The sequence below is a fragment of the Lepus europaeus genome, chromosome 2 (genome assembly GCF_033115175.1).
Source record: "Lepus europaeus isolate LE1 chromosome 2, mLepTim1.pri, whole genome shotgun sequence".
NCBI lineage: Eukaryota > Metazoa > Chordata > Mammalia > Lagomorpha > Leporidae > Lepus > Lepus europaeus.
Window position 1 is genome coordinate 145,636,671 of NC_084828.1, and position 16,670 is coordinate 145,653,340.

General features: G+C 48.6%; 1 protein-coding gene across 1 annotated transcript in view; it reads right to left on the reverse strand.

Annotated features, from left to right (window-relative positions):
- The window catches only part of PCCB (propionyl-CoA carboxylase subunit beta), a 73,491-nt gene extending 72,972 nt beyond the window's left edge, over nucleotides 1-519 (reverse strand). Inside the window, exon 1 of the mRNA XM_062214291.1 lies at nucleotides 300-519. Coding sequence (XP_062070275.1) covers nucleotides 300-482 — 183 coding nt within the window. The 5' untranslated portion in view covers nucleotides 483-519. The remainder of the gene's footprint in view (nucleotides 1-299) is intronic.
- Nucleotides 520-16,670: the final 16,151 nt, after the last annotated feature.

The window sequence follows — 16,670 nt, forward strand, 5'->3', positions numbered from 1 at the left end:
TCACTGAGTGCTGTCTCTTCTAACAAGATCGCGACGGAAGATGACTAGCTACGGCTGAGGGCGAACTGCCCGCAGGAGATGAGCCCGCCCGAGTGTGCCGCTGTGAAGTGACGGGCTCAATCCCCACAGCGCGGGCGTCCCGCCGAGGGGCTACAGGTTCTCAAGGGGCGTTTTCTCGCCCCGTCCACCAGGCAGCGCGCGGATTGGCTGGCAGGCCTCGGGCCCCCGCGCGCCGCGCACGCTGTGATAGGTCGCAGACGCCGCGGGGGCGGGATCTACGCGGATGCGCCGGGACTCACTCGCTTATGCTGCGCTTCGATGCGGCGCTGGCCCCCTCCCAGCAGCGCGGCGCGGCGCTTGTTCTCGATGCGCTCGTTAACCGAGACGGGCTGGCTGCAAAGGCTGCGGACCGCGGTGCTCAGGCCCCCGGGGAGAACGCGCAGCCTGGCTCCAGCCGCCAGCGCTCGCATTGCCGCCGCCATGTTTGCTCAGTCGGTGCCCTTGAGTACGCATGTGCAGAAAGTGTGCTTGCCGCGGGCTGTGCGCCTGCGCAGTGGGGAGCCCGGGCACCGGGTTGCAGGTCGCGCTGTGGGCGGTGTGTCGGGGTGGATGTGGGGTCGTGCTGGGGTTGAAGCAAGAGTGCTTCTCCGAGCTTGCCACTTCCTGGAAGCACAGAAGACGGACTGAGTCCTTGCTCTTCTTTGGTCACCTAATACCCGCTGGGTCGTCCCGTTTCCATAAAATAAGTAGATATTGAGAAATAGCGTGTACTGGTGCCAATTTATATTTTATATTTAACCTCGCGACAGCTTGTTAGCCTGACCTCGTAGGTGGGGCAGATGAAGCTAAGAGAGGTACAGCAATTCATCCAGAGCCGTGGGCAGCGGCTGACACGGTCCCTCGGGACACCCGCGCCCCCTATCAACGGTGCCCAGGTGGAGTCCCACCGGCGTCCCATCCAGCTCGGGGCTAACGTGCACGTGGGAGGCCGCAGGTGAGGGCCCAGGCCTCTGGCCTCTGGCTTCAGCTGGCCCTGCCTGGCTGTTGCCGACATTGGGGCAGTGAACTGGTGGATGGAAGATTCTCTCTCTCTCTCTCTCTCTCTCTGCCTCTCCTCTCCCCCTACCCCCCACACTCCCAGTAAATAAAATTGAAATACAAAAGAACCAAGAGTGATGATCAGTGGAGCCAGGATTGGAGCAGTCCTACTATGCACCATGTATTCAATAGAGGACCCTTACTTTAAAAAAATTAATTTATATTCCTGTATAGTTTTAAATTTACAAAACAAAAATTATGAAGAAGTATGCAAAGGTCACGTATACCCCACACGCAATTTCCCCTGTTGTTAACATCTCACATTAGCATGATATATTTGTCACATTAAACCACACCCAGCTTCCCTTTTTTTTTTAATCCAAGCTCCCACCAAGCCTCACACCCACCCAGCCTCTAGTAAAGACTATTCTGTGTTCAGATTTTTTTTTTTTTTTCGGCTCCCACATACAAGGGAGAACGTGTGATATTTTTCTTTTCAGTATCTGGCTTATTTCACTCCAACAGTTCCATCTGTTTTGTTGCAAATGACAGGATTTCATTCTTTTTTATGGCTGAATAGTAATCCATTGTGTAGATAAGCCACTTCTCTTTATCCATTCATCTGATGATGGACACCTTCCCCAATTCCATATCTTGGTTCTGTGCACATGCTACAATAAACATGGTAGAGCAGATTTCCCTGACCCAATGATTTCATATCTTTTAGGTATTTACCCAGTAGGGAGACTGCTGGATCACATGGCAGTTCTACTTCTAGTTTTATAAGAAATCTCCACACTGTATTCCATAGTGGCTGTACTAATTTAAATTCCCACCAGCAGTGTGTAAGAGTTCCCCTTTCTCCACATCCCCACCAGCATTTATTGCTTTCTGTGTTTTTATAACAGCCATTGGCACAGGGGTGAGGTGATATCTCACTGTGGTTTTGATTCATGTTTCCCTGATGGCTGGTGATAACAAGCCTTTTTTCTTGTTTGTTGACCACTTGTGTTTCTTCTTTTGAAAACTGTCTATTCAGGTCCTTTGCTCACTTCTTAATTGAATTGGTTGTTTTGGTTTTTTGAGTTTCTGATATATTCTGGGTATTAATCCTTTGTGAAATAAGTAGCTTCCAAATATATTCTCCCGTTCTGTCTCTTCTCTCTACTGATTGTTTTCTTTGCTGTGCAGAAGCCTCTGAGTTTGATGAAATTCCATTTGTCTAGTTTTGCTTGTGTTGCCTGCCTTTACTATTAGTGAGTGGTTCTCACAATGTGAACCTATTAAATAAAATATTATTCATGACACATGTTAAAGAACAGTAAGGGAGCGTTTATTCAGGACCCTAGTGATAGGCATAAGGACCACTGTGCTAGACTTTATGCAGCCAGAGAGTGAGATTGGGATCAACTCTGAAGGTAACAAAGGAAAGTGGGAATTTGTAGATGAAGTGGGGAGGGGGGGCGTCAGTGGGTGGGAAGGTGCTGAGAGGAAATAGCAGGGATGGGAGGGAGTCTGGCTACACTCACCGGAAAGGATTCTTGCTGAAGGCGCACAGGGTGATCAGCCACCAGCTGGAGGGGAAGCAAGAGTGATAGAGGATGAAGACCCAGATCAGACATGGAGGGTGATCAGATAAGAGAGGATTCTAGCTAAACTGACTTAGCAAGATTCTTGCTAAAACTGGACTCTACCAGGAATGACGTGGGAGCCCCAAGGTCAGGCCTAGTCAAGAAGAGAACTCAGAAAAACCTGACCGAAGTTTGCTCAAGGAGAGAGGCTTGTCGACACAGCAGCTTCACACTCACCTGTGGTCGCAAATATAAATGCTCAGATTCTCAGACTCCTCCCCACATCCGCTGAATCAGAAACTCCAGGAGTGGGGCCAGTGATCTGTTGTGTTGTTGTTGTTGTTGTTGTTTTGAAGATCTATTTATTTTATTTGAAAGGCAGAGTTATAGAGAGGCAGAGAGAGAGAGAGATCTTCCATCTGCTGGTTCACTCCCCAAATGGCCACAACAGCTGCAGCTGAGCCGATCCAAAGCCAGGAGCCAGGAGCTTCTTCCAGGTCTCCCATGTGGGTGCAGGGGCCCAAGGACTTAGGCCATCTTCTGCTGCTTTCCCAGGCCACAGCAGAGAGCTGGATCGGAAGTGGAGCAGCCAGGACTCAAACTGGCACCCATATGGGATGCCAGTACTGCAGGCGGCAGCAGTACTACTGTGCCACAGGCAATGGCTTCACCCACTACGCCACAACACCGGCCCCCAGGAATCTGTTTTAGCAAATGACATTTAAGATGTCCCCACACTTGCTAAAGTTTAAGAACCACTGCTCTAGGGGTTAACTGAACTGGTAAGAGTTTGTCTGTTTTCCCAGCTAACAGGCGGATCTTTAAGGTAAAGAGCAAGCTGTACGTTTCTCATTTTAGTCACAGAAAACTGCTAAGGTTGATCATTAACGCTTCCAAGAACCAGCTCACAAACCAGGACCTTCCTAAAGTCCAGACTCTGACCTAGGACTTTAATGTTAACACAGTGCAATTCAGCAAACATTTGGAGCACAACCAAAGTCTAAAAAATTCCCTCTGTCAAGAACTGAACACCAGTACTGATCGCATTTCCTGGAGTAGGAATTGTTCACCTGCATATCCAGGGGACCTGAGTATCCAAAGCTGACAGTCATCTGTCTGACTCCATGGTGGGAGCTCTTGGTTCTGCATTTGGTTCCCTGCTTCACAGCCTCACCAACCCAGAAAGGTGGACAAAAGGTTGGCCTGGGAGCTCAGGGGAGAACTTGGGCAAGCCTAATGTGTTATCTCTGAGAAGGACACTGCATGCCAGGGTATAGGAGCAACGTGAGCCAAGGTGTGGCATGGTCACACACACACACACGCACACACGCACACACGCACACACACACTCAGCTGTGTCCCCAGAATGGTGGTAAATGAGAAGGTGATGATGGAATTAGATAGTGAAGAATGTTACCATGTCCAGGAACTGGGTTGTGATTTCAGCTGAGGACAGTGGGATTCCGTCGTCCTGCCGTGCCTTGTGGGTTCCAGGCCTCGAGCCTGATTGTATTGAGATTGTTCAGCTCACGCTCACTGCACCTGGAACAAGGCCTAACACGTAGAAGCCTTTGGCTGTATTTATGAAATTGAACCAGACCAGCAAATAGACCACTGCGTGTGGCTCTAGATGTTTCTACAGATTCCTGGCCACCTTTTCAGACTCTGCTATCATCTCCAACAGTCCATCCTGATCCCTCTCTGCTGGGTGAGGGTAAGTATTTTTGCAAGGACATTTTAGAGAAATCCCAGCTCAGGGGCGCTCACTGGACCTAACTGCTCCTGCCCACTAGTTCTCTCCTTTTTCTTCCTCTTTCCCTTCTTCCTCCTCCCCATCCTAGTGCCCCACCCAGGCCGCTCCATGCGTAGTTCTATAGGTTTCTAGTGTTGCTCTTCCCCCCTGAATCCAAATGCCAGCCTGAAGTAAGTGGTCCCAGGAGGAGGGTTCAGCTTCTGGAACACCATGCGCTCTCGGCTGTTTTCAGGGCCTTAGTTCCCTTTGCTGGTTGCTGTGTTTGAGGTTCCTCCGTTGTGAGACAGGAGTCACCCCATACGTCTTTAGCAGTTGTCTCCACTTGTAGGACAGTAGTACCGAAAATCTGGAGTCACAGCACCTGGGTGCGAGTCTTGCTTCTGCTCTGACTTCCCGGATAAAACAGGAGCCCAGCCCAGGGCCTCCGTGAAAGCTGAGGGGGGTGGTGTGAAACCTCTGTGTCCTCTCTGAACGTCTCACTCACGATATGATGACTGCAGAAGAACCCGATCTGCTCTGCCGATTACCACCACGTGATCTTGAACAACTTCGCCTCAGTTTCCTCTTCTGTCAAATGGGGACAGTCGTAGTTCTGCCTCATGCAGTGGTCAGCCTTCCATGTGGGAGTGCACCTCAAGCGCCTGATACAGTGCCTGGCCATTGTGAAATGCTGCTTAGAGGCTGCTTACTCGATGACCAGTTGTTTCCTGAGGCACACTGTCTCATCCACCGGAAATGCTCACAGATACTCCTTGGAGTGGAAGGAGAGTGACACAATTCGGGATATTTGCTTGCTTCCTCTTACAAAGAATGAGGCTACGTAGAGGACAGTGGCTGTGGACATTTTCTGGCCATTCCAGCCTTGTCAGTGGGTGCTTTCAGTAAGGATAGGAAGGAGAAAATGGACGAGGTCACACATATTTCTGCAAGGTCCTTGGAGAAGCAGCTGCAAGAGGGGAGTTAAGCATATGAGCAGTCATGCATTAAGGAAGCAACCTGTGCGAGAAGGGGATTGGCAGCTGGGAGAGGCGTGGAGAGCCCTGGGATCGCAAGCCCAGTCTGACCTCCAGCCGGGGAGAGAGGGAAGGAAGGCATGGGGGTGGGCACTTTTTCAACCCTTGTGCCTTGTTGGGAGAGTTCAGCAAGGCCATTAGGGAGTCCCGCTGCTGAAGTACTGCTGCCCCTGCTCGGCTGGGAGCAGCCAGGAAAGGTATGGCCTCGAGCAAACGTAGCAGTGGACTTAGGAGCAAAAGCTTGGCTGTCACTGCAGTCCCGGCGTCTGCTTGCCATGGAGAGCTTTGGGTGGTTAGGAGTAGAGGGTGTGAAAGGGGCTATTTTAGATAGCAGCTGTCTTCCATGTGGGGAGAGGGACTTTTTTAAAATTTATTTTATTTTATTCCTTTGAAAGTTGCAGAAGGAGAAAGGGGGAGGGAGGCAAGGAGGAAGGGAGAGAGAGAAAGAGAGTCTTCCATCTGCTGGTTCACTCCCTAAATGGCCACAATGGCCAGAGCTGGGCCGATCCAAAGCCAGGAGCCAGGAGCTTTTTCTGGGTCTCCCAAGTGGGTGCAGGGGCCCAAGCACTTGGGCCATCCTCTACTGCTTTTCCAGGCCATAGCAGAGAGCTGGATTGGAAGTGGACAGCTGGGACTCGAACTGGCATCCATATGGGATGCCAGTGCTGCAGGCTGGGGCTTTAACCCACTGTGCCACAGCGCTGGCCCCAGATAGGCTTTTTAAGAGTTTTGTTTGCACATTAATAACACACTTCTCTTAGTGCTTGTTTAAAAACAAGAAAAATTAAGTACTTTAAATTCACATTTTTCTTGCTGAACCATGTTTCTTTGATGGCTGAGAATGGGCCTTGAGAGCCCTGGCATAAATCCCAGTTAAGATTGTTATTACAGGGCCGGCATTGTGGCATGGCAGGTGAAGCCTCTGCCTGATACACTGGCATCCCATATGGGTACCAGCTTGAGACCCCACTGCTCCACTTCCAATCCAGCTCTCTGCTGATGTACCTGAAAAAGCAGCAGAAGATGCCCCAAGTGCTTGGGCCCCTGCATCCAAGTGGGAGACCCAGAAGAAGCTCCAGGCTCCTGGGTTCAGCATGGCCCAGCTCCAGCTGTTTGCGGCCATCTGGGGAGTGAACCAGCAGATGGAAGACCTCTGTCCCCCTCTCTCTCTCTCTCTCTGTGTAACTTTACCTTTTAAATAAATAAATAAATCTTAAACACATACCCTTTGAACTTGCTGTTCCCCAGGCCACACACGTTTTTCCAGGCCGCCTTGATGAGGGCAGGTCTGGCTCGGTCCTTTCTCCAGAGCTACTCTTCCCAAGCTGCCCTGCCCTTGGAGTTTCCGGTTCCCCTCACTTCCCAGCACACCCTCCTGTCCTGCCACGTTGGGCTCCCTTCTGCCCAGCTGCCCCCAGAAGCTCCCGTCAGCCTTCAACCCTGCTCAGTTTCAGCCACCCACACCCTGCACCCTGTAATCACTAAGCAGGGGCTGGAATCTGGCCATTTGCTGCACCTCCTCCTTTCCTGCTCCCTTTCCCACACCCTTAATACTGGATCGGCTCCATCCCCTCGAAATAACCCTTTAAGTCCCTCAGTGTCTGTATCCCACCTCTGCCTACCCCAGCACTGTGGGTGCTCTCACCCCTTGCATTTCCATCCGGGCCGCCATGCCCAGGTCCCATCGCTCCTGGATCACTTTGATTTGGCTCACGGATGGCTGGCTGCCGCTGCTGCTGGCAGAATTACAAAGAACCTATTAGGTAGTTTTCATTCGCTCAGGCTACCACAACAAACTACCACAAAATCGGTGGTTAACCAACAGAAATTCATTCTCTCACAGTTCTGAAAGCCAGTAGTTTGAAACCAACTTGTCTAGGGGAGAATTCTTTCTTTCTCAAATTTGTATTTATTTTCACTTTACTTGAAAGAGAAAGAGAGAGAGAAGCACTCCTCTCTGCTTATTCACTCCACAGATGCCCTCAACAGCTAGGGCTGGGCCAAGCCAGAACCCAATGCAGGCCTCCCACGTGGGTGGCAGGAACCCAAACACGTGAGCATCACCTGCAGCCTTTAAAAATCTTAAGATTTTTAAAACAAATCTTTAAAAAGTTAATAAAAATCATTACTTCTAAGTACATTAGGGTATAGTTCCTCTCATCCAACTCCCCTCAAATTTCAGCCTTAAGATTGACGCAAATGTGACTCTGAGTGAGTGAGAGAGAGAAGGAAGTTCAGGGGGAAGCTAAATTGCTGCAGCACAGGCCGAGGAGTCAGCAAATGAGCTCAATGAAGCAACGCCACCACTGTACCTGCTGCCATCACACTGCCTTGTTTGGGAAAGGCAGGAGGGGAGGGAGAGAGGAGAGAGGAGAGAGAAAAGAAGGAACGAAAAGAAAACCCCCTTCTGTTCAAGGGCTTAGAAAGCAGCTGCAGCAATAGCACTTTGCACTCAGCCCCTTTGATATGTAGGGAGGGATTCCATAGATATTGAAGCATTCTTCAATTCCAGAATCAAGCAGCCATAGGCTGGAAGGGACCCAGAAAAACACTCCAATAATTATGAGTTAGTGAAGGGTTTTGGTACAATGGAAAGTGTACTCCAATGCCAAAAGTCCTGAATTCACAAGCTGTATGACTAGGCAAATCATAGTTCCTTTGAGCTGCAGTTTTATGATTTCTAAAGTGGCAATAATAATATTTTCCCTATAGAAGAGTTGGGAGGATTAAACTAAGTGATAAAACATACGTAAAATACTGGGTATTCACTAGGTGCTTAATAAGTGATAATCCCATTGGCTGTAGCTTGGAAGGAGAATCCAGTGTAGATGGGAAAGGTAGTAGGAACTGATTCTGGATAGCTAAAGAAGGAAAGTAATTATTGGAAGGAAGGAATTGCCAGGAAGTCTGGAGAAAGGGCGCCAAGCAAGGTCACCTACAAGCAGGAGAAGCTGCGTCCATGCTGCAAGGCCAGTCTGGGAAGGGCACTGACCTCCCAGTTGACAGACCTCACTGCCACTGCCTCTGGGGCCTCAGGGCCAAGCCACCACTGGGAACAGCTTGCATACTGTTGTGTATCTTTGCTCACTTCCCATTTACAGTGTTGAACGGGAGCCTCAGATTGGTGATTAAGTAACATGCCCACACTCTCAGATGAGAAGGATCTAACTGCTTTGACATGAAGAGTCCCCAGAGATTCCCTACAAATAGAAAGAACTGAAGATGAAGGGTGGCCAAGAAGGGGCTGGAGCTGTGGCTCGGGAGTTTAATCCTCCTACAGAGCTGGCATCCCATATGGATGCCGGTTCAAGTCCTGGCTGTTCCTCTTCCAATCCAACTCTCTGCTATGGCCTGGGAAGGCAGTGGAAGATGGCCCAAGTGCTTGGGCCCCTGTACCCATGTGGGAGCCCTGGAAAAAGCTCCTGGCTCCTGGCTTCAGATCAGCCCAGCTCCAGTTGTTGCAGCCATTTGGGGAGTGAATCAGTGGATGGAAGACCTATGTCTCTCCTTCTCATTGTCTGCAACTCTCTCTCTCTCTTTTTTAAAGATTTATTTATTTTTTATTTGAGAGAGAGTTACACGGAGAGAGGAGATGCAGAGAGAGAGATAGGTCTTCCATCTGCTGGTTCACTCCCCAATTGGCTGCAACGGCCGGTATTGTGCTGATCCGAAGCCAGGAGCCAGGAACTTCTTCTGGGTCTCCCATGTGGGTGCAGGGACCCAAGGACTTGGGCCATCTTCTACTGCTTTCCCAGGCCATAGCAGAGAGCTGGATTGGAAGTGGAGCAGCTGGGACTAGAACCGGGTCCAAACGGGATGCCGGTGCTTCAGGTCAGGGCATTATCCCGCTGCACCACAGCACCGGCCCCATCATTGTCTGTAACTCTACCTCTCAAATAACTAAAATAAATAAATAAATAAATAAAGAGTGGCCAAGAAAAAGACAAATGACCTCTGTATTATTTGAATAATGCTACCAACTATAACAAACCTGTTCATTTCAGTGACCTAACATAATAGGAGCTTATTGTTCACTCTTACAACATTCAGTGTAGGCATTCCTCCATAAAAGGACAGCTTTCCTCCAAAGGTGATCCTAGGACCGAGGCTACGTCTATCCTGGGGTCTCACCTTCTCTGGAGTGCTCTGTATTCAACGGAGCATGGGGAGGGAGACAAATGGAAGAATCATCTGTAGAAACACCCAGCTTCACTTGGATGCAGTGGGAAGCATGGCTATGTGGGCCCTGGCTGCCCAGCCACTTTCCAGCAACAACTCACACAACAGACGGGGAATCGCAGACTGTGGCTTGACAGGCAGCTATCTACGCCACCCCCTCTACTGCCCAATGCATTTTGTGAAATATATGGGGAGTGGGTCCAGTAGTGAGGAATAAGGGCCTTGAGAGGATGGAGAACCATTCCGAGTAGGGGGTTTGGGCACTGAGAAAAGAGAGTACACTAGGAGTTTAAAAACGTCTCTCCAGAGCAGGGGGTGATGTGCGAAGTTTGGTAAGGGTGATGTAAGGAAGACTAACTCCGGGAGGCTTCCACACAAATTGGGAAGATAAATACATAGAAGGTCAAACCTTACAATCTAGGCAGCATTTGGGAAGTGTCAAGTGAGTGGTAGCTGGAAGAGTTCAAAGTAGGAAGTTATCACTGACAGGAAGGGGCTTAGGGCGGGTGTTGAGGCCAGGTCTGCCCAGAAGCTGATGCCAAGACAGGGTTAAACGTGTAAGCGATGCCAATGAGAGAAAGTGCAGAGAGAGCCAGGGCAGACTGGGAGAGCTTTCAGACAGTGAGCGTAAAATAAACCTGACTCTCAGTGAGGCAGAGAGGGAAGGGTGGAAGGTGGGCTGGGGAGAAACATCACAGACTGCAGAAGAGGCCAAGGGACATTAAGTACAACTATCAGGGAGTCCTTGAGCAAAGCTACCCATCAGATGAACGGGCCTACTTCAGTTTCCTGCCAGGCTCACTCGTTGACTGGGAGCAGTCATTGAGAAGCAGGGCCTCACTGTGAATGCAGCCATGGAAGCAGCACTGGGGACTTTGTAGGTGACACACCTGTAGTTGGAGACCTGAGGATGCATGTGTGTGGCGGCCCCAGTGTACCTTTTGTAGCACACAGATCTAACTCTTCCCACAGCTGTAGGGAGCAGCTTCTCCAGGGTTTCTGTGAACCTTGGGAAGAGGGAGGTTAGTGCTGTGAACTGCCACGTCCATTGCTGCAGGTTGCCTGTTCATCCTCTCCCTCCTTCACTACCCATTCTCAGAACCCTTCACTTTGACAGGTTTTCGTGGCTTATCTGGTGATGTGACCCAAACTTTGATTCTGGAAAGATAACCATGGTTTTCCAAGGCTAGTGTGGCTTCGTTGCCCATTCAGTGCCAATAGAGTAGGAGAGGACCTAAGCACCCAAGTGGATCATCTTGCCTTTATCTGTATTCTTCTTTGTCCCCATTGTGTAAAGCACCCCTTCTGCTGATCAGGATCAATTACCCCTCATAGGATACTGATTGCTCTCTTTGTCTGCTGGTCCCTAGACACAAGGAGTTCAAAGGGTCCCGATGGCAGCTGTAGCTTGTAGTTCAATGGAATCTTTGCTGCGTCTCCAGTCAAGAGTTTGCCCTCCTTGGGAATCAGGACCTCTACCCTCCAGAGTCAAGGGCTATTGGGACAAGAAGCACAAAACCCCTCAATGGGGCAGCACTGGTTAAGTGAGGTTACTCTTATTGCTATCCTTTGCTTCCCGATGCATGTATGCTCTCTACTGAATTCATAGCATGATATAGAGGTATCTGGTTTGGTTCATATACTGTGACCTGAAGGATGAGCCACTTCTATCCACAATGCTGCTTCTATATTGGAACTTCAGCACCATGGGAAGGCCATTCCAGACAGGCCTGCTACTCTAACAACGGGGTCTTCAGCCTGCCTCTCAGCTGCATGTTCCATCCCCTGCCAGAGATAAGGGTCTCTTTATAAGCTACCCCAAAGGCCCTATGGCTCTCTTGCTTAACCAAAAACTGCTTGTTAACCATCCTCAGTCTCTCATTATCTCTCTGTGGGATGCAATACCACTTAGCAATAACCATCCAACTTTACTACCTTTGTAGAAATATATACCCCCTTCTCTGTCTCTCTCTCTCTCTCTCTCTCTCCCTCTCTCTCTCTCTTTAAAAAGATTTATTTATTTATCTGTAAGGCAGAGTTACAGAGAGGCAGAGACAGAGAGAGAGAGAGAGAGAGAGAGAGAGAGAGAGAGAGAGAGGTCTTCCATCTGCTGGTTCACTCCTCAAATGGCCAGAGCTGAGCTGATCCAAAGCTAGGAGCCTGGAGCTTCTTCCAGGTCTCCCATGTGGGTGCAGGGGCCCAAGGACTTGGGCCATCCTCCCTTGCTTTCCAAGGCCATAGCAGAGAGATGGATTGTAAGTGGAGCAGCCAGGACTCAAACTGAAGCCCATATGGGATGCCGGCACTGCAGGCGGCAGCTTTGCCTGCTACATCACAGCGCCGGCCTATATCCCTTTTTTTTTTTCAAATCATCACATCTGCTATTGTATTCCCTTCTACCGGGACATTTCCCCAGGATGACACTGGTAATCTTCGGCACTTGAGCTACCTATCACCTGTGCCAGGGACTATGCATGCCCCATTTACTAAGTAGGATGGCATCCTCTTTACCTGCTGCCAGTGGATGAGCTGGCCCAAATTCCCATCTTACCATCTGTTTCCTTGGACCACTCCTAGTACCATTTGTGTTAGTCCGGGACCCTGATAAGTGAACACAGGACGAGATTAACTGTGCAAAAAAAAAAAAAAAAAAATAGAGGAAATACCTGCTAGATAAAATGGGGAGGCACTGAGGAGAGGGAGGGTAGCCATCAGTCTATGATGCAGTTCTGAGCTAGGGTGAAAGAAGGAAAATTGGGTGGAAACATCTAGCCCTGCACTGTGGTTCTAAGGGGAGTTTGGCAAGATCACTTGTGATTATCGAGTTGCCTGGCGGAGGAATCTGGCAGCTCCTAGGAATAGGTGCCTTAGTAACTCTGCCATGCTCATCACTCTTTGGGAGCAGCCCATGGGAAGCAGAGCTTCAGTGCGAGTGTAGTGATGACTTGTAGAGGGCAGTACTTGGGGCCCTCAGCCGATAATGTGCTCTGTAGGGGCCGGTGTTATGGCGCAGCAGGTCAAGCTGCTGCCTGTGATGCCAGCATCCTGTTTGAGTTCTGGCTGCTCCACTTCCAAGCCAGCTCCCTGCTAATGCAACTGGAAAGGTAGCGGAAGATGGCATAAGTGCCTGGGCCCCTGTTACCCACACGGGACACCCAGATGAAGTTCCTGACTGTTCCCTGTCCCAGCCTTGGACAGTATGGTCATTTGAAGGATAAACCAGTGGATACAAGATCTCTCTCTCTCTTTCTAAATCTGCATTTCATATAGATAAATAAATCTTTTTTTAAAAAAAATTTTTTGCACTTATCTTTTTTAAAAATTGTATTTATTTGAGAGAGTTACAGGGAGAGAGAGAAACAGAGAGAAAAGTCTTCCATCTGCCGGTTCACTCCCCCAGATGCTGCAATGGCCTGGGCTGAGTTGATCTGAAGCCAGGAACTAGGAGCCTTCTCTGGGTCTCCTATGTAGGTGCAGGGTCCCAAGGACTTGGGCTATATATTTTTATATATATAAAACTTATTTAATAAATATAAATTTTGAAAGTACAACTTTTGGATTATAGTGGTTCTTCCCCCCATAACCACCCTCCCACCTGCAAACCATCCCATCTCCTACTCCCTCTCCCATCCCATTCTTCATTAAGATTCATTTTTTTTTTTTTGACAGGCAGAGTGGACAGTGAGAGAGAGAGAGACAAAGAGAAAGGTCTTCCTTTTTGCCATTGGTTCACCCTCCAATGGCCGCTGCAGCTGGCGCACCGCGCTGATCTGAAGCCAGGAGCCAGGTGCTTCTCCTTGTCTCCCATGGGGTGCAGGGCCCAAGGACTTGGGCCATCCTCCACTGCCCTCCCAGGCCACAGCAGAGAGCTGGCCTGGAAGAGGGGCAACCGGGACAGAATCCGGCGCCCCAACCAGGACTAGAACCCGGTGTGGTGGCGCCGCAAGGCGGAGGATTAGCCTATTGAGCCACGGCGCCGGCCTGCTAATTCTCATAGTACAACACATTAAAGACATAGGTCCTACATGGGGAACAAGTACACAGTGACTCCTGTTGTTGATTTAACAACTGACACTCTTATTTATGACATCAGTAATCACCCGAGGCTCTTGTCATGAGCTGCCAAGGCTATGGAAGCCTCTTGAGTTCCCAAACTCTGAACTTATTTAGACAAGGTCATAATCAAAGTGGAAGTTCTCTCTTCCCTTCAGAGAAAGGTACCTTCTTCTTTGATGGCCCCTTTTTTCCACTAGGCTCTCACTCACAGAGATCTTTCATGTAGGTTGTTTTTTTTTTTTGTTTTTTTTTTTTTGCCATAGTGTCTTGGCTTTCCATGCCTGAAATGCTCTCATGGGGTTTTTAGCCAGATCCAAATGCCTTAAGGGCTGACTCTGAGGTTAGACCATCTCCACTGCTTTCCCAGGCCATAGCAGAGAGCTGGATTGGAAGAGGAGCAGCCAGGACTTGAACCGGCGCCTATATGGGATTCCAGTGCCACAGGCAGAGGCTTAGCCCTCTACTCCACAGTGCTGGTCACAATAAATAAATCTTTTTTAAAAAAATATTTTATTTATTTATTTATTTATTTGAGAGGTAGAGTTATAGACAGTGATAGGGAGAATCAGAGAGAAATGTCTTCTGTCCATTGGTTCACTCCCCAAATGGCCGCAATAGCTGGAACTGCGCCAATCCAAAGCCAGAAGCCAGGTGCTTCCTCCAGGTCTCCCATATGGGTGCAGGGGTCTAAGGACTTGGGCCATCTTCTACTGCTTCCCCAGGCCACAGCAGAGAGCTGGATTGGAAGAGGAGCAGCTGGGACTTGAAGGGGCGCCCATAGGGGATGCTGGCACAGCAGGCAGAGGACTAACCTACTGACCATGGTGCCTGCCCCCCCATAAATAAATCTTAAAAAGAAAATAATGCAGTCTATAATTGGAGATCTGAGAGGTGCATTGATATTGCCACCACAGCAAACTCCTGAGGAAGTTAAATAGGGACAGAACCTAGAAAATCAGTAGGATTCAGATGAGTGGCAATAAGCAGAAAATACAAGCATTAAGCCTACATTTTACCAAACCTCCCAGTAGCCTTGGATTCTGGCTATTACACTCGCCTATTTCTCTCCATCCTCTGTGAATGTCTCTTGGGTTCTTTGAGATAATACCCTCCTAGCTGTCTTCCATACTTGTGGCCACACATTCCCAGTCTCCTTTGTCCATTTCCTCATGACTTGAAAGCGGATGACATAAACAGATTGTGGAAGTGTAAGGGTAAAATGAATTGAATTAATTGATCAGTCAATCCATCCAGGCAAATATTTCACAATTATGCCATTCTGAAACCCAAACTCTCTTAGGACTTCTCAATGTTCATATGATGAAAACACAAAAATTATTTGTGTGGCCTATAAGCCCCTACATGGGCAGAACCCTACCTATCTCTGTAATTCATGTAGTATTATGTCCCAGTCTCACTGCTCCAGCCACACTGGTCTTACATCACCTCCTCAAATACGGCATGTTCTCTTGTCTGCAGGGTCTTGACCTTCTCCAGGAGGAAGGCTCATATCTCAGCGGATAATGGCTACTCTTCATTAAGTCTGTCCACCCTTCTTATCTCTTGACTTCCTGACTAAATCAAATCTGCCTTATGTCTCCTAGTACTATGTCCTTTCATTTGTAGTAATTATCAGATGGTAAATTTATGTTTATTTGCATACACATATGATTTCAGGCTTGCCATCTCCTCAATTGGACTGTAAGCTACATGAGGGCAAGGACTTAATATTTTCATTCCTTGTATCTTAGCACTTAGGGCAGTGACTGAAACATACTTAGCACAGAGCCTGAAATGATGAGCTCTCAAGCAGAGGAGAGGGTGAGGTTTGTGCAAAATGAGTCTCAGAAAGCTTAAGAGGCAAATAACAGGAACAAATTACAGGTCTGGAAGACTTATATTAGGAGATCTGGCCATGAAGTCTACTGTAAGTCTGAAGTAAGGAAGGTTCATCAGGGTGAAAGATAAGGTACTGCACAGAGGCCTACATAAGATAGAAATTTATTCCTATCCATGTCTTCAAGGTGTAACTACAGCAATATTCACTGTAGTTTGATTTTAAGTTTTATGTTCACTTATTTGAAATGCAAAGTGACAGAGAGAGAGAGAGAGAGAGAGAGAGAGAGAGAGAGAGAGAGAGAATCTTCCATCTACTACCAAAATGGCCATTTGCTCCCCAGATGGCTGGAGCTGTCAAGGCCAAAGACAGGTTTCTGGAACTCTATCCAGACCTCCCACATGCATGTCCAGGGCCCAAATACATGGGCCATTGCCTGCTGCTTTCCCAGGTTCATCAGCAGGGAGCTGGATTGGAAGCAGAGCAGCCAGGACTAGAACTGGTGCTCCCATATGGGATGCCAGCATTGCAGGTGACAGCTTAATCTGCTATGCCACAAAGCTGGCCTGCACTGTAGTGTTTTAAAATATTGAAAAATTAATAACTTCAATGCCCAGCAATAGCAGAATAGTTAAGTAGCTTCCAATATTGCAAATCAATGGTATACCGTCAGTTGTTAGAAAGTCACACTGTTAGAACAGTGGTTCTCACAACTACCAGGAGGGCTTGTTAAAACACAGGCTATGGGGTTCACCCTCAGTTTATGATTTAGTAGGTCTTGGATGGTGTCCAAGAATTTGCATTTACAAGGTCCTAGGTGCTGCTGCTGCTACCAAGAAACACAATTTGAGAACCAGTGTTGAAGAAGAAAATTTAATGAAATAGGAAAATGACAAATTGTTAACTGAAAAAAAATCTAAAACAGGTTTTGGGGCCAGCATTGTGACACAGCAGGTTAAGCTGCTGCCTGTGACACCAACACTGGCATCCCATATGGGTGTCTGTTCGAATCCCAGCTGCTCCACTTCTGATCCAATTCCTGGCTAGTGTGCCCAAGAAAGCAGTGGAATTTGGCCCAAATGTATGGGCCCCTGCCACCCAAATGGTAAACCTGGATAGAGTTCCAGGCTCCTGTTTTCAGCTTGGCCCAGCTCTGGCTGTTGCAGCTATTTGGGGAGTGAACCAGCAAATGGATTTCTCTCTTTCTCTGTCTCTCCCTCTCC